The sequence below is a fragment of the Daphnia carinata genome, chromosome 6 (genome assembly GCF_022539665.2).
Source record: "Daphnia carinata strain CSIRO-1 chromosome 6, CSIRO_AGI_Dcar_HiC_V3, whole genome shotgun sequence".
Classification (NCBI taxonomy): Eukaryota; Metazoa; Arthropoda; class Branchiopoda; order Diplostraca; family Daphniidae; genus Daphnia; species Daphnia carinata.
The window spans coordinates 9,627,003-9,649,421 of NC_081336.1; the positions used below are offsets into that span (position 1 = coordinate 9,627,003).

The 22,419-nt window shown below is 38.3% G+C and overlaps 2 protein-coding genes, 3 long non-coding RNA genes and 1 pseudogene across 8 annotated transcripts; 4 read left to right on the forward strand and 2 right to left on the reverse strand.

Moving 5' to 3' along the window:
* Positions 1-954: 954 nt before the first annotated feature.
* Positions 955-2,351, forward strand: LOC130694179 (uncharacterized). Of its 2 annotated transcripts, none has more exons than XR_009001955.2 (5): positions 955-1,016; positions 1,091-1,175; positions 1,234-1,332; positions 1,395-1,606; positions 1,667-2,351. It is a non-coding gene; the product is annotated as an uncharacterized LOC130694179 (long non-coding RNA). The 2 variants fall into 2 exon arrangements; XR_009001956.2 differs by having other exon boundaries at positions 1,237-1,332.
* Positions 2,352-5,189: 2,838 nt separating this feature from the next.
* LOC130694193 (uncharacterized) lies at positions 5,190-6,540 on the reverse strand. The gene is made up of 6 exons (XR_009001965.2): positions 6,440-6,540; positions 6,111-6,191; positions 5,951-6,036; positions 5,699-5,773; positions 5,535-5,638; positions 5,190-5,450 (listed from the first exon to the last, which is right to left on the reverse strand). It is a non-coding gene; the product is annotated as an uncharacterized LOC130694193 (long non-coding RNA).
* Positions 6,541-8,809: 2,269 nt separating this feature from the next.
* On the forward strand, positions 8,810-11,071 carry LOC130694148 (uncharacterized). Of its 3 annotated transcripts, XM_057517297.2 has the most exons (6): positions 8,810-8,973; positions 9,043-9,335; positions 9,410-9,566; positions 9,635-9,770; positions 9,839-10,084; positions 10,179-11,071. In XM_057517297.2, the coding sequence occupies exons 3-6, from the start codon at positions 9,447-9,449 to the stop codon at positions 10,682-10,684; spliced, it is 1,008 nt and encodes a 335-aa protein (XP_057373280.1). In that variant the 5' UTR covers positions 8,810-8,973; positions 9,043-9,335; positions 9,410-9,446; the 3' UTR covers positions 10,685-11,071. The 3 variants fall into 3 exon arrangements, with proteins under 3 accessions (XP_057373280.1, XP_057373279.1, XP_057373281.1); XM_057517296.2 differs by having other exon boundaries at positions 9,043-9,566; XM_057517298.2 differs by having other exon boundaries at positions 9,043-9,566; positions 9,850-10,084; positions 10,179-11,070.
* Positions 10,985-15,393, reverse strand: LOC130694144 (death-associated protein kinase 1-like). The gene is made up of 4 exons (XM_057517291.1): positions 14,950-15,393; positions 14,371-14,876; positions 14,179-14,303; positions 10,985-14,109 (listed from the first exon to the last, which is right to left on the reverse strand). The coding sequence occupies exons 1-4, from the start codon at positions 15,186-15,188 to the stop codon at positions 13,009-13,011; spliced, it is 1,971 nt and encodes a 656-aa protein (XP_057373274.1). The 5' UTR covers positions 15,189-15,393; the 3' UTR covers positions 10,985-13,008.
* A 2,663-nt stretch (positions 15,394-18,056) lies between these two features.
* LOC130694160 (uncharacterized) lies at positions 18,057-18,732 on the forward strand. The gene is made up of 3 exons (XR_009001940.2): positions 18,057-18,227; positions 18,310-18,406; positions 18,688-18,732. It is a non-coding gene; the product is annotated as an uncharacterized LOC130694160 (long non-coding RNA).
* Positions 18,733-18,818: 86 nt separating this feature from the next.
* Positions 18,819-22,017, forward strand: LOC130694147 (uncharacterized; annotated as a pseudogene).
* The last annotated feature ends 402 nt before the right edge of the window (positions 22,018-22,419 follow it).

Consider the following 22,419-nt stretch of genomic DNA (forward strand, 5'->3'; position numbering starts at 1 on the left):
ATGGGGCACGTTACCCATGGCGTTCGTAGCGGGAGTTTTTGGAACCATGCGAAACATAGAGAAACGGGCTTATTTTTCACAGTTATGGGTCACATTACCCGTGGCGTTCGTAGCGGGATTTTTGGAACTACAGAAAACGCATGATATAAACGTTAGGCAGTAGTCATAACGTAGGTTGCGTTAGGAAGGTGTATTTCAGTTTCCATCATCTCAACAGTGTTTTGTTTTGGTTTTTTAATTGTGGTTTTTTACCTCTACGCAAAGGATTGTGTTATAAAAACCACTTCGAATTTGGATAACTCCAAAACTATAACTTCCAGGTAAGCCCAAATTGAATTTTCGGCACCGCCGTTGAATTGCGAGTTTGAATCATGTATTTGTGTGGTAAACATGATCTGCCATGTCGAACATAAATCACAGATTATGAGAAAAATATTGTTACAAGATGTGCTATTTGCTATCAATATTCTGCAAGAATTGGACCTCCAATTTACTTTCTTCTGGTGATAACCATATCTGTTCCACTATCACCTTAGTTCGGATGGCTGCCAAATTAAGGTGATGGTTGTGCAACATTAGCTTCAATTGTTATATGTGCGGTAGTCCTTTGAAGTGGTATGTAGGCCGCACCTGAAAACTGAACTATAAGAACTTTGAAAGCTCCTATTATGTTAATTCTCTATAGTTTACGCTTGAAACTATGCAGATCTTGTGATCAATCTCGTGATCAATTACGTCGAATTTGAATAACTCCTAAACTATAACTTTCAGGTAAAAATAGACTGAAGTTTCGACATCAACGTTGAATTGCGAGTTCAAATCATGTATTGTTATGGCAATATCTAGGTTTCAGACATTAATTTTAAAAATACGAAAAGTCGGGCTTAGTTTTTTTGTCGGGCTTATTTTTAAATCTGACGAAATTGAATTTCCGCTAGATGGCAATGCAAGTTCATCAACTGTAGTGCCAGAAATCAAACTAATTCGTTCTCGTAGAAGTTCAATCAAATCAAATGGTGTGTCAAAAAGTGTTTTCCTTTTTTGTGTTGATCAACTGACACTTATCAATGGATTATTTTTTGTGTAATAGGTAATTGTGTGGTGAACTATCATCATACTTACTACTTAATTTTATCATCAACTATCCATCATACTTTTCTCATGCTCGTGAAGAGGTACTAGACATATATTTTCCAATAAGAATCCCATTGACATTCTTCTGCTGTTGAGAAGTAGCTCGTCAAACCAATATTGCAAAGGATGCTGGCATGCAACCTTCTTGCCATTTCGACTGAGCCTTTCACGTAGTGTGATTTTGAGTTGAAGAGTGAGGTATTAGACTCATATTTTGGCATTCAGTGTTACAATTGCCATAATTCTGCTTTTATTTTTAGCCCGCAACTGAAATTGCAAAGAATGCTGGCCAAGAAAGATCATTCTTCGCAAGCTCATCATTGTATGTAAGTTTGAATGTGATGGAAAGTGCAGCATATGCCTCACAACTGTGTTAAAAACGATTGGAAACCACAAATTCAGCAGTCTTCTCACTATTTCTACCTGGCCAGTCACCACACTTTGACGTGAACCTCAACACCACTATGCCTCAGTATTTTAAGTTTCTTTCTTCTTTAGTATTACTTTTTTTAAATTTAATATCTTATTATAGGACTACCAAGCCTGCCTCATCATCCGGAAAATTGCTGGCCCTGCAAATTCCCTAGTCTACGAACAGCAAGCCTAAGTAAAAAAAGGCCCTTCTTCACCTCGCCCGTCATCGTTTCGCCGTCGCCCTGTCATCGCTTCGCCCATCGTCCCGTCATCGCTTCGCCCGTCATCGCTTCGCCCGTCACTCCGTCATCGCTTCGCCCGTCTTCCCGTCATCGCTTCGCCCGTCGTCCCGTCATCGCTTCGCCTGTCATCGCTTCGCCCGTCGCCTAGTGGTCGCCTCGTCTTCGCCTCGTGGTATCGTTGTTATTTTATGTAATGTGTAGTGTGTTAATTAACAGGTTGGCTGCCACGCCTCTTTTTGTTCCCCTTTTTTTTTGAGCTTGATAGGGACGGGCCGCGCTGCTCTACTCCACGGTCTGTGTGCCGTGGGGTGGAGCTGTCGCCACTGCCCAAAATTCGCCGTAAGGCAAAAGGCAACGCACCACAGGGCCTCCCTTTTCTCGATGTGTGGTGGAGACCAGGGGTGTGCGTTCCCACAACGGTCTCCACCATTGCATCAGCCCGGACCATTGTGTCCCCCTCTGTCGCCATCCATCAGATGGCGATGTAGTTACTGTAGTGGTAGGGGCGTGGCAGCCAACCTGTTAGGTGTATTATGTATTGTATATATGTTGTATATTGTATTGTCATGTAAAGTGGTGGAATAGTGGGTGGAAGGAGGGACAATAAAAGAATTTAAAATTTATAAAACGTTGTATTTATTTATGTAGCTGATGGCTGAGTTGGGATTCGAACCCAAGGCTACTGTCATGCTTCTCCGACACTATACCATTAAGCTACCATCGACGTTCCTAAATTAGCAGATAGTACTAAATAACCTTTTCTGCTGTGTATACGTAGATAGGCATTCAAATTCCAATCCTTGGTAGTAAGGACTGTCATGGCTGAACGGAACGCCGCTGGTTTGGCATGTCAATTGTATGAGGTTCGATTCCTTAGAAAGCCCGGAATACACCAACATATAAATGGATATACATGTGTTAGATGTTGCTGCTGAGTCTTTGGAAGAAAGTAATATAATTATTTTATGAATGGTCAGTGTAGGGTTATCACAATAAATGTATAAATAGACATTTTGTTTTCTCGAATTCGTTTTTATAGTATGCGCAATTTAAACTTAGCCATTCTTAGTTTACGTAATCTTATAGGTTATTTGTAACATTATCTCACGTTATGTCATGTGGTAGTTACGACCATTTTAAGGTTAATATTCCCTATTGTATGCATTTATATTATTAATTGAATATCTACTCATAATGGAATCGAACCATGATCTTTCGGCATACTGTGCCGATGCTCAACCATTGAGCTATGAGTAATATGTGTCATGTCTCTACTTTTCGTTGTCATTCAGGGGAACATATAAACACTCGTAATAATTTTGTTTAATGGTCCTAACATAAATATAAGTCTTGTTCATTAATCAATTCACTCGACTGGGAATCGATCCCAATGCTTTCGAATTATTAATCCTATGCTCTACCACTGAGCCACGAATATTATTTGAGATGTTCTACCAGTCCGCGTCATTTGGAGACCAACTTCTGGACTTGGAAATTTTTTGAATGATTATACTTCTTCCTGAGTGTGTTTGCGGCAATTGATACAGGAAACCTGTGGTCACTTTCGTTTAACCTTTGTTGGTATTAGAAAATGCCACTCAGATGGAATAAATAAACGTTGGTTTAAGAACCACGGATTTGCAGAGGTTTGAACCTCTAACTTTTGGCTTCTGGATCAGATGCTTTACCATTTAGCCAACTGCGATACATAAATTTTTATTTTACCACATCATTTGACGGAATGGATTTCACGGACATTTAAAAATAAATTTTTTCTGGATGCACTACAATCATTTAAATTTTCGCGCACCACAAAGTATTCTCTTTTTCTTTCTGTTAAGAAGTATAATTTTTGATACATATTTTTCCACTCTACATACTTTATTTTCTCACGAAACAATGCATTCGACATTTATATCAATTTGTATTACATATTCTATCATGCTACCGAGTAATGAGTTGTTAGGGAGTTGAAAAATAGAACATACTTTACTGAAAACTAATGTATTTAAAAAATTATATTTTCAGTAATGTCAATTAGTTGAACAGTCTTGTCTACTGTTAACTCAGATTTACCTACATCACTTGCTTCTAGGTCAATACATGTTAGAATAACATTCGAGATAGTCTCTGATGAAGAATTGACGATATTCTTACCAATATTTTTTTCTCCAATTCGTTGAATATGATAGCTTACTGACTCCACTTGTGAAACATCCGGCGAAATATTAAATTTAGAAACATATTTTTTCACTTCACATTTTACTCCACACGACGCATTTTTACTTACCCTGTTTTATCACCTACTTTTCAATTTATTTTAATTCCCTTTCAACTACATACTGAATTTTCAAATAAAATCGTTAATATTCCAATTTCATCCAAAAAAATTATACTGCAAAAAAACCATATTTTGTGATAATAAATTAGTACAACAAATCTCTTATAGTTTTCGTGAAAGATAATGATGGATTAGTAATAAGTACCAAAGCTGCTAATCAACGGCCAGCCACGGGATGGCGATTGGAACACATCCATTAAACTATCACACATTTTACAGCTGTTGATTGCCCCTATGCATAAGAAAATAATCTAATCAAAAGAATGATTTCCATCCGACACGGTCCCCAATCCTACGTGTCACATCAACAGTTCAAATCATTGGCAAAGGCTATAAAATCATAAATTTTTTAACAACATTTCAAACATAGTATTAACATCACATTCCATCTTCCGCATTGGTCGACTCAACTGATACATACAACTAGTCAGTGTCATGGACGATAGCTTCGAACTGTAACACTTACCGAGAATGCATCTTATGCTTTAATACCTCCAACAGTCTAATTGGCAATGATTAACCCACGAAATTCCAATCACCTAACAATTCGTCCGACTATATGGAAATTATTATCAACCATTGCAATATTCCCTCCATCAGAGAAGGAAATACCTGTTTTAAACACCGTGGAATGGTCCTCTGCTTGGAAAAGATCAAGTCATCGACTGGCAAAACAGCAACAACAAACTGCATGAAAACATGCAATTATTTTGCAAATAAATAATTACCTTAATCTTCCCTCATAACTTCGATACAACAAACCGGAATTCTCCAATCTCCACAGTAGTTAATTTATAATATTACTATAGTCAGAATTTATGCAAAACACATCTTAGGAAGGAGCAGCTCAGCATCTATCAAATCAGAGAACACCAGCACAGTTAGTAATAAGTGCTCGAATTATAACAGTAAACTATACTCAGCAGCTGACGGACGTCCGACAATGATGAATTTCACGTCGGCTGTTTCCGTTTCCACATCTCCATCCACACCCACCCCCACACTCCCTCCACACCAAATCACTTCTGGCAACAACAGACCGGCTAGCTAATTACAATTAAGAGAAAAAAATTAATAAGAATATAGAACCACGATAGTAAGCAACTGCCCCTCATTGCATTCGCTACTACGACGCTTATGTTGCACATCAACAGATCTGCTAGGACGGTCGTTGAAAGAAGATACACGTTCGTTCTTTTGTTTGAATGTTTTTTAGAAGATAGTATGTAAATGGAACAAGAAATGTTACCTTTCTTTTTTCACCAACTACCTTAAGTCCAACAGGTTTACTTCAGTTGTCATCTTCATGGTTGTTAAATCTGAAACATAAAGTTAATATTCTTAACAAAAGTAACATTAAAGAAATGGAGGCTAAACAGCAATCTAATTTAAGAAACCTTTACTTGAATTTACTTGTGGCTTATGTGTAACTTTCACATTCATCTGTTAAACACCACACATTTGTTTACTGCAACAGCAACACTTGCACATTTCTTCTATGTTAACCCTTCAAAATGGGACACAATGTTAATATAAGCACAATATGATTTGGTAGTGTAAGACTTACCTGTGTGTGAGTATTCATTTACCATAATCCGATACTGATTTTTGCCAGTACATCAGGAAACCTTTTTGAACTACCCTACAGGAAAAGACGACATGACCCATCTCACACCACAGCAAATAGTTATCATATTTGAGCTAGATTTAATTATCTTATGGATTTGATTGAAAATGAATTATGGATTACGGATCAGCGCTTTCTTCTTCAATAACGTTCTTTACACTAAAAAAATGTAAGCTCATTTTAGCTACCTACTCTGCTCTACGCCGGCCTTGTCCAGTTGACAGTGGACAAGCCCAGGAACAAGCCCAGGAACAAACACCTGTCTTCATATCTGAACACTAAAAACAATATCGGAAATTAATATCTTAGAAAAGAGAAACACAGCAACAGTTCAAATGAAATATAACATTACTGAAACACAACGGTGGTAGAAGATCTCAATCCACCATTCCAGACAACGACAATGATAATTCATGGAGAGATTGACCTGAACCTACAGAAATAAAAACACTTGTATGAAGAACTTTGCAACCATTCACTTACAACCTTTATATAAATGTTGACCATGCTTTGCAGAGAAACCCTTTTACGTTTAGGCAGTTTTAGGCGGGAAGTTCACAGATAAGGCAAGTGCTTTCCGCCCAACACATTTAGAAAGTTAACAAAATTAACTATTGGCTTTAAATTTATAAATGATATTCCACTTAACAGAAAGCTAAAACCTTTAAAATAACAAATTACCGAATAATTTTCCTAATTCCAAAGTCGGGAAGCCGAAAGTCGCTCTTGCAGGACCAGGACAATGTCCGGAACGCCTGTCAGCCATTGACGAGGGGTGGTTCTTCACTGAGAGTTCAATGCTCTCCCTAGCAAAGAAAGTAACCTTGCCGCATGTCGCCATTTTTGGACTATTTAGAAGGAAGGGAAATATGTTGCCAGATGTCAGCGAATATTTGTTTCATTTTTATTCACATTTACAAAATATCTTCAATACGTATACATTAATATTTATTTAGTTTATAGAAAATTTGTAACGGCATAAAAAATTGTTCTTTACGTACGAGATCGTTAAAACTTAAAAATCTGACAGCGTCGATTATGACTAGTATGTGATTTACGGTGCCAAACTTGTCAACAAATCTTGTGAATCCGAAAAGTGAAATGAATATTCATCTGAAATTATAGTAGGAATTTTACCCTAGAAGAACAGTACTTTCCACAGACTGGCCTCAGCATATTATGACTTTGCTGGACACGAAGGCTTCATTTGAACAGTTAAACCTTTGTTGGTATTTGTAATCGTCACTCGGAGGGGGTTAATAAACAATTAACTGTTAAAGAACAAGGGGTTTGCAGAGATTTGTACCACTGGCTTTTGAAGCACTTGCTTTACCAAGTAGCAAACTGCGGCATTTTGTAAATGTTATTCTATCACATCATCGGTCTGGACGTATTTGAAGGACATTCGGGAAACACTTTTTCTTTATTCATTACAATCATTTTAATGTTTTAAGACATACACTCAATATTTCAAAATATTTTTATTACTACCTGTTTAGATGTATAATTGCTACATATATTTACACTCTACAACCTTGTTTGGCTCATGTAGAAACAGATCACCGTAACGTGCATTCAACAGTAACATGAAATTGTAACAAACTTTTTACCCAAGAGCTTAGTAAAAACAAAAAAACACTCCTGTAATTTCATTTGATTTGCAAATCCTAGAGCAAAAGTCTGTTCAGTTGATTTTTATAATTGTCTCAGCAAAGCTTTCATCTTAAAGGCTTTTATTTTACATTGATAAGTAAATTTATAAATTGTTTGTGGTTTTTACATGAAAACCAAACAAAGTTTCATGATACTTTTTACGCGGTAGCCATGAATCTTATTCTCATTGAATTTAGTAGAAAGTAAACTGTACACTGGAAAATTTGTGCATCGATCACGAAGTTCGTCCGTCAAGAGATACGTGAACCCAAATATCTGGTACGTTTAAAATTTAGTCATGTTATTTGAGTAAACTCAAGTAAATTTCAAAGCAACACGATTAAATATCGTTTCACGAAACGTTTGAAAGTCAGTAAGTTTTCCTTGCCACGTATCTCGTATGTTAAAAACAGTTTGGATATCAAAAGCACCGAGTTGTGTGCGCCTTTCGAAAGGCAACTGCTACTCGCCAGAATGAGTTCAACTCCAAACTTAAATCTAGATAACCTTAAGACATTTGATGAGGCATGTATACAAATTGCCTTCATCGCGTTGCCCCCTGGCAATCTAGCTGATGGTTCTCTGATGCGGACTGGTGAAATAAGACAGAGTCGTTCTTCTAATACGTGTTTTATAAATATGCAATGTCGTTTTACTTTTGATATTTCCTTTATAATGAGTCTGTCAATCGCTTTACTCACAGGTAAACATGGGTTGAAAGAGAATTTTGTACCCAATGAAAAAAAATATATAATAACAAAAATAAATCAACGCAATAAAAAAAAGCCGTAAGTAATTTTTGAATGTTTAATTTTATTCTGTAGTTATGCATCACTTTTAATTTTGTCCCTTTACTAAGGTTAAATGAAAAATTACAAAGATTTTATACATGCACAAAACGAATGAGAAACATAATGCGTCAGGGGGGGTAAGTAATTTTCCTGTTGACCATTTCCAGTTCGCTTTTTTGCGTTTTTTTCTTTTTTCAGGATCGACTAGCATCAGCTAAAATCATGTAGAGAAATGAAGAGGAAAAGACGCGGGAACGACGACCAAGAAACCGAAATGCTGTTGGATTCGTGAAAGATGAGAAAGGAAATGTGAAAGAAGAGAACGAAAGACGCGATTAATTCGAGAAAAAGGGGAACAGAATGCTGATGGTAAGGATTAATGGAGGTCTATCATTCTTGATTTATGGAATAGTTTGACAACGTCCTTGAGACTTGCTTTCATAATCTGGAAAATACGCTGCAACTAAGAAGGAATGACGTTTGCGCTATATGCCTCGTAGATAAGATCAGATAAATGGATTCTTAAGTTACCACTGCAACTGACCTCTTTTTTTTAATGAATGTCGTTACAAAACACCATCTAGGCATTTTAACCAGTTAATAGTTTGCCCGGTATTTCATTTTAATCCGCTGTGCGAAGGCGAAAGGATGGAACATAATTTATCCGGGACGATTCGATCATTTCTTCTTATTTTGGCGCTGTCTACGTGCTGTCTCACGGCTGCTCCACCTGATCTGCAAGCAAGAGTTGAACAACTTGAGAAAAACTATGTGAGTCGAAATTTATATCTTTTCTTGCTGCATTGATTCATAATGTTTAACTTACGCGTTCGCGTAAAGGTCGAAATTAAAGAACATTTGGAAGCTAAAATTATTGATTTGGAGACGAAAGTCGGTCGACTGGAAGCCAAAATTGAAAAACAGGATTCACTTTTGGCCGTTCTCGAAAAAGGACATGACCCTTTGAAAGATAATGTCGCCATCAATCGACCCCGTCGTCAGATCGCAACTCATCGTACTTGCCAGGAAATCTACGACGCAAATCCGTCGCACTCCTACGGCATGTAGGTCTACTGGATTGATCCAGACGGACAAGGCATCGGTGATCCACCAATCCACGTCGATTGCTTCCGGTAGGCGAGGCGGCTGCATATATCTGGTGGTATCTTATATCTGATAAATAGTGGCGGTGGGCGGATACTTTCAGGGGCGCAACATCCATTTCGCATGACAGCCAGTCGGAAATGGGCATTGGAAATTGCACAGAACCCGGATGTTACTCGAGGCAAATCAAATATAACGCAAGCGATAGACAAATCCAAGCGTTGATTCAATTGTCTGAACGCTGCTTCCAAAGCATTTGGGTACGGTGACCAAAGCTCAAATTTATTTTAATGATCGTTTTTTCTAAAATTTGTGATTGACGATGCAGTACGATTGCAGAAACTCGCCATTGAAGTACAACGGGACCGTCTATGCTTGGTGGATCGACAAAGACGGGAAAAGGAAAGAGTTTCGCAGTTTGGAGAATTGCGACAACCTCGATGACACAGAAAAGTCTGAATTCAGTACGAGAGTTTTATTTATTTGAATTAAAAAAAACCCATTGACAATTGAAATCGGGGCTGAAATCTAGTTTTTATAAAGGATCAAGATACGTTGCCTGTCACGCGCGTCCATTTCAGCAACCCGTTTAAGGGCTCCGGCAAACAAGAAGTGAGACGGTTATTCTGTTCCGGTAAGGCAGAAACGCAGCCAATGCCGAGATCGTGCGACGATTTGTGGCGGATGGGACACACTCTCAACGGAATCTACTCAGTCAGGGGAGCTAAACAAATAGAAACTGTTTTCTGCCAATTTGATAAACGATATGTTGAACAAGGTAGGTGAAAACTATTCGCGTCTTTGATTTGATTAACTGTCATTTTGGTAGATCTGCAAAAGGCTATATGTCAAAACTGAATTCTTAATTTCAGAATTCCAGAAGAGGATTGGATATCAAGACATAAAAACAAAGCCAACATATTTCTACGTACAGAAAGACAAAAATTTTTCGGAAAGAAACGTTCCACTACCGTTCGAGCTTACCATAGTCAACATTGGAGGGGCCATGGATTTGCCAAGCGGCGTATTCACAGCACCCGTCAACGGAATTTACTTCTTTTCCTTTGCTGGACTCGCGCAATTTCCGATGCTTACAGGTCCAGATCCAGTTCCAGTGCAAAGGGAACTAGGCGCGAATCTTCACAAAAATGGTGAAAGAATAGCAATCAGTCAGGTTAATATAGGCTACCTCGTATATCCGGATAATCGAAGTCCAATCACCCTTCAAAGTACTGTATCTTTGCGAGCTGGAGACAAAGTATGGATCCAGATATATATTGGGATCAGTGGGGGGTTTCTATACGACGAGAGGCAAGCGGAAGTGGACCAGGGTTCCCACACGCATTTTAACGGGTGGCGTTTGGAAGAAGAAATCTGAATAATGCAGAGGTTTTCCACAACCCCAATGTGCCAGCAAATACTACAACCACAAACAACAGGCACCAACGAACATAAAACGTCCTTCAATCCCATTATCAATGTACGTTCATGTCTCTGTAGGGACATTATAGTCTTGCAAACAGCAATTACCTGGCTGTTTTACCAACTGCACATGTGTGAATCTCATTCTATATGATTGCTGAACATGTTTTTGCCATCGCCGCTTATTTTCAGGATTGATTTGCGTGATGGAAACTGAGCATGATGAAATAATGTTTTATTTTTATTTTTACTCTAGATTTCCTAGTTGTCGATTCTCTGCAGTACAAAACTGTTCAGTAACATTGGTTTGGCCTATGCACGATGTTTGTTGATACATTAAAAAATCATCAGCCTCAGAAACTTATTTCTTAATCATTTGAAATTTTTAAATAACTAAATAATTATTAAAAAATTTAAATTTCAATTCACAGTATGAAATTCAGTCCAACATTTCATAATTCTATTGCCATCTTTTTCCGATTAATTGTTTTATTTTGTTTCTAGCGTGATTTGGCAATGCTGTCGAGAAGCTGGAGGGGGAGGGTAAAAAAGCGCCAAATTGCGCTGACCAACTGATCAGTTTCATCATTGCCATTTTAACTGACAGCCACAAAGGATGTGTTACCGTTCGCTTTCTACTCGTCTCATTTTCTGTTTCCGTATTGTAAGGGTTTCAGTGTTGAAGACAAAAGTTTTCAGGGACAATCGGCGCCATCGACGGGAATGCAGCAACCACGACCCAATCGCCCAGTGTAAACCAGATAGTTCATCGATGGCTGTGCTGCGTTTGAATGCAATTCGTAACGGAGGAAGTTCTCTGCTCCATTTCCAGGTTAGTTTTTAGCTAGTTTTTTTTATTTTGTTTTGCATGTGTCATCGTACAATGACATCTCTGAAGGGCCTAAAATCTAGACCCATCTCCTCTCCCAGTTATTTGGCTGTGATTTTTTTCAAGTTGTAACCGTTTATTTTTTTGTTTTCCTTTTATTGATTTGCCAGAGATCCTTGAAAATGATGCAGTGTAAGAATGCACTGATTACGTCTTTTTTTTTGCCTATTCATGGTCGGCCTTATCTTCCAGTCCTTTTTTTTTTTCTGGGCATTTTTCGCCATTTTGGGCTCCCTTTCTGCTTCGATGTCGCCATAGAGTGAGGTTTGACATTGCATTGTTCGAACTGACGAACAATTAAGGGGCCTGCGTTTGCCAGAAATGGGGAAACAGGTGGCTTGGCAGAATTGTTTGAAAAACAATCACTCTCTCTTGCCGACTTGATTTGATTGATTTTTCGCATTTTTTTCCCCCAAACTTTTGAAGGTCACACCAGGAAAAGTGGCATTTGCTCGGTAGATGTCTTCTCGTTTAAAAAATCGTAAAATCAATTGTATACAAGCAGATGATTTGGCTAAAAACAAATGGATAGAATAGTATAGCATATAGTATAAGGGGTTAAAAAACTTATTTAAGTAATTGTATTATTAAATGGCTGTGTTGTTGATGTGAACTACACACTTTTTCAATTTGCTAAATCTGTATCGGTGTTTACAGCCTTTGTCAATGTTTTTTTGTTTTTACTTGCTTTTAATTTCTTTAGTTTGTTTGTTTTTTCAATGGTTTGCTAAATTGCAACACAGCTGGCAAGAACAGATTTGATTGTCCGCGGGATTGCCAAGTTTGACGGTCTTACTGTTTTCACGTGAAAATTTCTTTCATTTAACTAGTTGAATATTGAATTGTTCAACGGTCGCAGTTAGCTCTACCGGCAAAAGCGGTTTCTTATTTGCCTTTTAGATGAAGAAAATTGGGTATTTTTATTCATCATTCGAGATATGATGAATAGATTCATCATCGAGATAGATTATTTTTTCATACTTAGGTTCTTTACTCTTCTGATTGTTTTCCTGTATCAGTTCCTTCAGAGTTTGCTAGAAGGTTGAAATGAAATGAGATACTTATCCAATGATTTGAACCGATATTGAATCACTTGACTTATCCTTTGATACTTTCTTTTATTTTTAAGTCGTTTGCCCACATCGAATTTATAAATTGCCGAATGAGTCGCAATCAACATGGCTAAAGGAGTCATAAATTGTTAAGACTATGGCGATGTAGTCATTATTTTTATTTTTGAAAGTCCGTCGGCCTGAGCAATACAGCCAAGAAAGCGGGATATTTGAGTTTTCTAGGGGCAAAAGATGAAAGAATTCCGAGAATGCGACAGGCGCTTTATTTTCATTCTTCGTCGTCGAAGTGCATTGCATGGCCTAGAAACGAGTTCTGATTCAAACAACTGTTGCGTCGAACAGTTTTAGGATTTCGTCCTTGTTCCTAATCCAGTGGCGATTGCGTAAACAAGTTTGAGCATTCGTTCCAAATGTGTCCTTTGCATTCACATCAATTCCCAGTTGGATTAAGAGTTGAATGGCGTCAATTAAGTTTGGGCTTGAATTTAACCAACAGAAATAATGGAGCGCATTCCATGAACGATTGTCCTTTGCATTCACATCAATTCCCAGTTGGATTAAGAGTTGAATGGCGTCAATTAAATTTGGGCTTGAATTTGATTCACACAAATAATGGAGCGCATTCCTCCCATCATTGTCCTTTGCATTCACATCAATTCCCTGTTGGATTAAGAGTTGAATGGCGTCAATTAAATTTGGGCTTGAATTCGATTGACACAAATGATGGAGCGCATTCCTTCCATCATTGTCCTTTGCATTCACATCAATTTCCAGTTGGATTAAGAGTTGAGCGGCGTCAATTAAATTTGGGTTTGAATTGTTTAAACACAAAAAATGGAGCGCATTCATTCCCAAATGGCTCTTTGCATTCACATCAATTCCTAGTTGGATTAAGAGTTGAATGGCGTTAATTAAATTTAGGCTTGAACTGCATGCGCACAAATGGTGGAGCGCAGTCTCTCCTTGTCTGTCCTTTGCATTCACATTAATTCCCAGTGGGATTAAGAGTTGAATGGCGTCAATTAAATTTGGGCTTGAATTTGATCCACACAAATAACAGAGCGCATTTCGTCCCCATCTGTCCTTTGCATTCACATCAATTCCCAGTTGGATTAAGAGTTGAATGGCGTCAATTAAATTTGGGGTTGAATTTGATTCACACAAATAATGGAGCGCATTCCGTCTATCATAGTCCTTTGCAATTACATCAATGCCCAGTTGAATTAAGAGTTGAATAGCGACAATTAAATTTGGACTTGGATTTGATTTACACAAATAATGGAGCGCATTCCTTTTCTCATATATGTCTTTTGCCTTCACATCGATTCCAAGGCGAATAAAGTCGTTGATTCTTCCAAGTAGACCAGGCGATGAGTCCTTAGCACAAAGTCGAAGAAATTCTACTTCTTTTTTTTCCAGCTAAATTGGAGAAATTTGCGATTGTCTACGTTGCTACTTGCTAACTTACAAAAATAATAATAATATTACTTTTTTGTAAATCAATGCCAGTTGTTTGACGACTTCTGCCGAACTAATTCTTTTTTCCGGATCGTATTCCAACATTTTCCTTAGTAAGTCGTCCTCATAATATTTGCGCAATTCGCCATCAATATCTAGGATTTAGCCACCAAGTATTCATCAATAAAAGAGTAAAATAGTATGGAAGTAAATTGAGATTACCCTTCATATTCACGGGATCTTTTCCAATTATGTTATCGTGAATTTCTTTTTCATGTGAACCGAACAGGTGTTTTCCTTCCGAGAAAATATAACCGAAAACGAGGCCGAGGACAAACACATCGCTCTTAACGATGCCCCAATACTCCTCGTTTTCCGGCTTTTCTTCGCCTAGGAGTTTTTCCAGCACTTCGGGTGCCCACCAAGTTTTGGTTCCTCTCACTCCAGTCCACGAGTGATATCCCTTTTCGTTTACAGATTTGGCAAGTCCAAAATCAGACCATTTGATTATTATCTCTTCAATTTTTCCAGGCTTTCGCATAATGAGGATGTTTTCCGGTTTAATGTCTCGATGAATTAATCCCTTTGAATGAATGTATGCCAGGCCTGTAGCTAATTGATAGAAAATTTCAATTGCACGTGGCATAGGTCCCTTGTATTTTTTGGGATCTTCCGATTTCAGGAAAAGTTGATCTAAAGAAGCTTCACATAATTCCAAAGCGTAGTACCTTTTACCAAATAAAGAAAAAAATCAAAATTTTGAAATCATATTGTTATTTAAAACCAGAAAAAAGGTCACACTTAAAGTCTTGGTCCTTTTCACAGTGAAGAAGTTTGACGATGTTTGGATGATCTAACTTCAGCATAGCTTCTTCTTCTCTTTTGTCGGCACGATCTATTAGAATTCTTTTGACTGCCACTTCACGGCCTCTGAAAATTCCTTTAAATATCCTACCATAACTATCCCATAACTTCCCTTTGTATACCATACCAAAGCCACCTTCCCCTAATAGTTTCTCACGGTCGATCCAAATTTTCATTTCCTTGTTATCTTTTTAAGAAAATAACGTAAAGTATTCAATTCCAGCGTTCCCAGCCCACGTCCAGCTTCTTCTTATCTATCTTTGTGATCACGATGTACTCAAACTATTTTCGTTTCAACATCACGAACTTTCCTTCAAACACTTGACTTAAACCGTCCGCCATATTTTCGATACTCCCCAAATACAGGTGAACTGAATGGTTCCGCAATGTACAGTTTTCGAATGACGTTGTTTCGATGGCTTCCTTCTACATGTACGCAAATGACCAACGTCTTTAGTTGATAACGTTTTATCTTGAACCGCACAACGCCACAGGCCAGGTTTATCAGTAGAGAAATGCGTCTCTTACACAACGATTCGTGAACAACAAGAAATAATGATGAACTTTTCGATCCTGAATTAAAATGGCATTCCGTTTCCCATCATTAGCTCTATATTATTAAGTTAAAGAATCAATCACCCTTGCCTTGCTTTTATTGTTTTATTCATTTATAACTTTTCCTTTGGTGATTGTTGAATATGAAATATTTCCATTTTTGGTTGTAGATGTATTCATTATCGTTGTGTTACCGTGATAACAATGTGCTTATCTTCATGTAGTCATGACCGAAAATGCGCCATTACCCGTATCAATTACCAAGTGCCTGCCTCATCTTGCCTCCCCTTTATTTGTTTGGTTTTTTCAATTTGTCTTTTGCTTGTCCTCTTAGCAGAGGACGTTCCCCGTTCTAAATTCACGATTCCACTGATTCCGTTAATTGCGTTCCGGCAAAATGAACTGCATTAACCGATTAATTATATTTCATCACATTTTTTATATTATTGAGATTCCTTTTAACACATTTTGACTATTCTACAAAGTTTTTATTTATCAGCCGGGAATTTATTGTTAGCCAATCCACTTATGTTTACGTGTTGACGCTTTTTGGCACCCAATCTTTTAAACATTTATTTTATTGATTGAAAAAGGAACATGAATAACGCTGATTTTCCATCCAACATGGAAGAAATTTGAATGTCCAAAACTGAAAGGATTTCTCTACCAGTTGGCACAAAAATAGCATTTTGTTTCATTTTTTTTTCCCATTGCCTCATATTTTCTTGTTCGAATGATTGTTTGTATTTCCGTCCCAGGCTGAAAGAATTGATTGTCTTCAATGACGTCAGTTACCTCCACTCGATAAAAGTTATTTTTTCTTGGAGATTGATTCCGTGTGTTGTTCATATTCAGGATCTGCTGTGGCGATTTTGTCGGCTTTTTCTTTGTCCTTCTGGTGTTTACGACATCGTAGACGGACATCGGTCTCTGTTTCCGCCGTAGTGTTCCATTTACGCCTCAGGTATTATTTTTTGTTTGTCGTGCTGGTCTGTTCCACATGATGGTACGTCTTTCGGGTATGACGTTTATGATTATCCGTTAATTCACTGCTGGAACACTTTGCTATTGTTTGTTTTTTTTTTTTTTAGTTTAATGTTTTGTGGTTTAACGCAGATTCTTAATTGATTTGGTTTTTTTTGTTGTACAGCATGTTTTTAGTATGGCGCTAATTCCGTAGTGTTCGGTCGTTAATGTTTAGCAGCTCCTCCTGGAACCATTCTTTTCTGGTAAGTAAGTTTGTTCCATATTTTCTTAGAATTGAACTGGTGGTTGCACTGCTTCACTCGGTGGGGTAACGTGTCGCCATGTAGCAGTGGTTACCGTATGTCGGGTTTCAGAATTTCATTTATTACTTTCATTTTAACACCATATTTTTCAGAATATGTTATATTTCGTTCATAGTGTGAATTGGCAATGCTGCTTAGAAGGGGGTGGGGGGGGGAGAGAAAAAGCGCTAAATTGCGATCATCAGTTTCATCATTGCTATTTTAACTGATATTCGCAAAGGATGTGTGGCGTGTCAAATAGTCAATGTCAAGTTCAATTTGAAGCAGTGAACTACGTGGATAAATTGCTGCCGAACAATATGTAAACTGCTATTCATGTAGTGCGTTATTTAGATGACTGACTAGAAGGAGAAAAGAGCGGCCATGGCAAGGATAGTTGATTCAAAGACAATTTGCAGCCTGAATACAAATGCAACAACCACGCCTTTTTGTCCAGTAAAAAGAAGATAGTTCTTCGGTGGCTGTTCTGCGTTTGAATGCAATTCATGGCGGGGGAAGTTATCTGCACCAATTTTAGGTTTGTAGATATTTTTTTTTGCTTTCGCTTTGCATGTGCATTTCAGAAGACGCTAAAATCTCAGCTCCCTCTCCCAGTTGTTTGTCTGATTTTTTTTCAAGGGCCGATCAATGAATTAACTATTCCATTTTAATTTCATTTTCTTTTACCCATAATTTTTACCAATCGAATAAGTTGTTTACATATCGGATTCTATTCGTCTTTTGGGTTCACTTCTGTACCTTTTTGCCCAAGTGGACCTCATTACGTGTTCCTATCCATGCGTTGAGGCTCACTTGATTATAATTTTTTTTTCTTTAAATTTGTGTCCAATTTTCGTTCTGGGCGACGCCCAAATAATTAAAAAAAAAACGTATTTTGGTACGGTTGGTTAAGTATTTCACAATTGGCACGGATTTTAGTGTGTGTGTGTCACTGATGTTGGTGCACCTACTGCACGAGAGCCGCAACATGAATTTATATTTCCCCAACAATATAAAACTTACCATTGTAAACCCGAAAGACAACCAGCCATCTCCTTGTTTTAATGTGGTTTTTGCATAGTGTGTCCCTGCGCAAGAGAAAACAAAATAGTTATGGCAGAAGTTGAATTCGCCGCCCATTTTGAAATAAGTCGCAACGTTGCTTCAGTTTTGTGAGCCGGCTTCAGTCGCCATTTTCTAGTTCTTTGTCGTGTGTGAAGCTGGTGGTGTGCATTTGACTCGCCAAGTATTGGACACATGAGGCAGCCATGGTAAAGTAATACTTTAGTGAATGTTTCGTCAAGAAAACATTGTTAACATTCACCACCACCCGAAACTTTAATTTGAGAATACCTAATATTTGAAACTCCTTTTCCAATTACAAAATGAATGGTACGTTATTAAGAAAAAACTATAAGAAGTAATAATTTTCATGCCGAGTCTTTGCTTCTTTTTTTTTTTTTCTAAATTTTAGAGAATTTCACAAGTTGTGAAGCAGACATTGTGGTGTATCTGCCCTTGTGCTCTCACCTCTATGCCAGATGGCCATTAAGAAGGACCATAAATGTGTGGTAATATTACTTTTCCACATTCCACTATTGCATTATTCTTTGCCTTTATTGTTATCTCATACCATGAACGCAAGAAGAGTTTATTTGCTTGCTATTATGAACGGTAACTTGTCTCCTTAAAAGTAAGCACGACAGGCACATTGAGATAATGGTTATTGCTACCTTCATGCATTTTTAAAAAGCCATTAAGCCAAACTGCTCCACCATGCAGTCAGGCTTTGTACTTAAAAAAAAATCAAAATTAATGAAATAAACCAAGCTTGTCATTTCAATCATTTCAGGATTGTGGAGACAAACATTGTGGTTCCAACGGTTTCCTTAGTTAGGCAAGTCATTTAATAATGCTTGGTGTTACAACTATTTTTAAAATTATTTTTAAAAACAATTTTTCCATTCACAACATTTGTAGCTCCTGAGCACTGAGAAAAGATTGTTGCTGATGTAGAGTTCAGAATGGTGGACCTCACAGTCCATGACAGAAACAAATAGGACAGAAAACTCCATTTTCATCACCAACAAAAGAAAAGGCCTATTTTTAGATTGGTTTCACGCGCGTAGTCTGGTGTCTGCACGCGCAAAAATTTATTTCATTCTGATCTACTTTTTTTCTGTCACAAGGTAAGTGTTTCCTTGTATTCATAGTGTGATTACTTTAATATTGTTTTGTTTAACAGTGTGGAGAAGGACATATTGCCAGAGTGTCCTCAAGCTGGTGGGGACGGTAGTAGTGGTCCGTTGACATCATAAAGTAAAATGAAAATATCAAAAATGTGTTCGAACTTAACTTCTTGGTGCTTTTTATAGTATGGGGAAGGGGACATTTCTCGAAGGATTGTCCACAAGAGGGCTGCGGCGGTGGTGGTGGAAGTCGTACCTGCCATGAGGTAAACAAACAAACAACATTTTTAGTGCTCATTTTTAACGAAGAAGAGGGCAATGAAGCAAGGGGTTTTCCTCAAGGAAGATGAAATGGTGGCAGCAAGTTTTACAATGTAAGAATCAATTGTATCTTCACAAAAATATTTTATGTTCCAGTGCTCATTGTTTTACCCCTAGTGTCATGAAGCTGGCCAAACCTCGAAAGGCTGTCCAAATCTATTCAGTGAATTGACGGAAGATGGATAGCAGCGTGAGCAATACATTTCGGATGCTTTGACATGCCATGAAAAGGAACTGTTTTAAGGGCATCGTCTGTGGGGAACACTTAAACAATTATGATTAAGTCGTCCTCCAGGTAAGCTGTTTCTCGAAAATGTATTTTATGATTTAAAAATATCTATTGGGTTTGCTTTAGGTTACAGGAAAAGATGTACCTCAATACATAACATCTTTCGAAGAAGCCGGCCTGCGCCAACTACTACTTCAAAACATTAAGAATCCTGGCTACATAAAACCAACACCTGTTCAGAAAGCTTCAGTTGCAGGTATTCTTGCCAAAATAGATTTAATTGCTTGTGCTGTCACGGGCTCCGGCAAAACGGTAATCCAATTAATTAACGCTGTATAATTTGGAACCTTGATGCCCTCCTACTGGCTTGATTCGAATGCGTCGTTATGAACTTGGTTAGTTGAAGTAAAAGTAATTTTGGGTGGGCACTTTGGTGATTGCGACTATGGAAAGGTCCAATTGCGTTTTAGATACTCAACAAACCCTTTGTGTTATTCGTTGATTAAGTCATCTAAAATTTTTACATTTTTTCATGCAGGCGGCGTATTTGGTACCGGTTATGAACATATTGTTAGAACAAGGTGTTGCTGCTGCGTCTCATGCCTTGGGGCAAAAGCCAGAAGTTGTAATTGTGTCACCCACTCGTGAATTGGCCATTCAAATTCACCGCGAGGCATGTAAAATCTCCGACAATTCGGTATTAAAGTCTGTGATTATATATGGAGGAACTGTCAAGAGCCATCAACGGCCAAATCTTCAAGCTGGGTGCAATATTCTTGTCGCGACCGCTAAGGATCGCCTTTTTGCAGCATTTAGCGCGTCTCAAACTCAGACGATGTCTAACCGTACCGGACCAACTTGACGACACCATATTCACTGACCGAATACCCAGGCTCATCCGTAACTTGATCGTTTCCCTCTTTTCCAGCATTATCCATGTAAGAAATCGTTTAATTTTTAAATGATAAGAAAAAAATACTAAACGCATTTGTTTAATTATTTCGAAAGTGTCATGTTCCGGAAGAGCAACGAATTCGAGATTATGTCTGCAAACCGCTAAAAACACACGGCTCTACTGCACTATGATACGACGCGCTGAAGAAGACTGCCGGCTGGCATGGAATGGACGGACTGATCGATCCTGATGCACCAGCAGCGGTGGAGGTGTTGGCTTCACCTTCTTACCTCGAATTCCTCGACGGACTCATTCCTCTTCTCAAGGTTGTCTTTTCAATTACATTTCTCTCCCCCACACTCTTTATTTATTGTCATCGTTGCTGTCGACATAAAAAAAAAACGATTATTTATACGATATCTTTAGGGTAAACCAACGTCGAGAATAAGACCAGAGCTTGTTATTTACGATCCGCAAAAGCTCTCCAGCAACGACATGAGTAAAAGTCAGCCTTTGTTAAACAAGAGCTCCGAATTGCTGTTAACTCCTCCACCTACATCGGCCAGCAAATTCCAGCAATTGCTTAGTCCTGGCCTTAGACGTAAATTCAGGCGAAATCGTCCCACTGCTGGACAGCACTCGTCTGATTCAGATTCCGAAACGGACGATAGTTGCGTATCTTGGTCAGATTACGTACACGACGTCATTGTAACACCTTCAACCGCGTCAAATGACATTGGGCGTGGTCGATTTACGTGATTCTTCACATGGAACTGAAGTAGAAGAAGAAGGGCCATCGATTTCAATCTGCCCGTCGGACGAAGACGATAATTCGAAAAGCAATAGAGAATCATCAAACCGACAATATCCGCCCATAGTTCCGCTGACGACACCTAATTTACGATTGAGACGGAAAGCCGGAATGAGCCGGATGGAACCCCCAGCTTTACCGACTCATCATCGACGAGCTGTTCAACATCAACCTCAGACGACACTCGACGAAATGTTACGGATCGAGTGGAACTCTGACTCGCCGATCATATTGTCTACACCGGCCGTTAGATGGCGTAGTCAAAGCTCAGCTGCTCGATTAGGTAATAGTGGTCATCAGTTCTCAACGACATAGATTTTTAATGAAATATGTTAGCCACGACAGACATGGATAGCTGAAAAGAATTCAGCAACTAATGGTGAAGAACGCGAGCCACCAGCTCAGACGAGACGAAGATGTGAGTTTCTTTTGAACGACAAAGTCCCGTTGTGGAATGAACACAGTCAAGTTTATCAGTTGGACTTTGGAGGCAGAGTGACCCAAGAATCTGCGAAAAATTTTCAGATTGAATTATAAGGAAAACAGGTAGTTTATTATCAGCTGAAGCTTGATGATGTTCTAATTGAGATGATTGACAGGTTATGCAGTTAAGCAGAATCGATGGGAATGCCTACACGTTAGATTTTCAGTATTCTTTCTCAGCTGCCCAGTCTTTTGCTGTGGGATTGGTGACACAACGATTGAAATAAAAATGGAATTTGGATAAATTTGCCCAGATATGATAAATGTGGTATTAAACATTCGTAACTGTGAGAATTTATTCCACGTGTCATTCCTTTGTTTATTATGAAAGTTTTCAATATACGTTAATGAATGGGAAGATGGATAAATGACAGCAGCGCAGAGGGAAATCGGCCGGGACATTACATTTCCTGCAAGATGAAACCGACAGGTATTTAACACATTGCCGTTGAATTGTGAGTACAAATCATGAAAATTGTGTGGCACCATTAAGGGTTTAAGAAATAAAAAATAGGAAAGTAGTAGTTTTAAATAACGATACTGTTTTTTAAAGATAGTCTTATTTTTTACGATTATGGGGCACGTTACCCGTGGCGTTCGTAGCGGGAGTTTTTGGAACCATGCGAAACATAGAGAAACGGGCTTATTTTTCACAG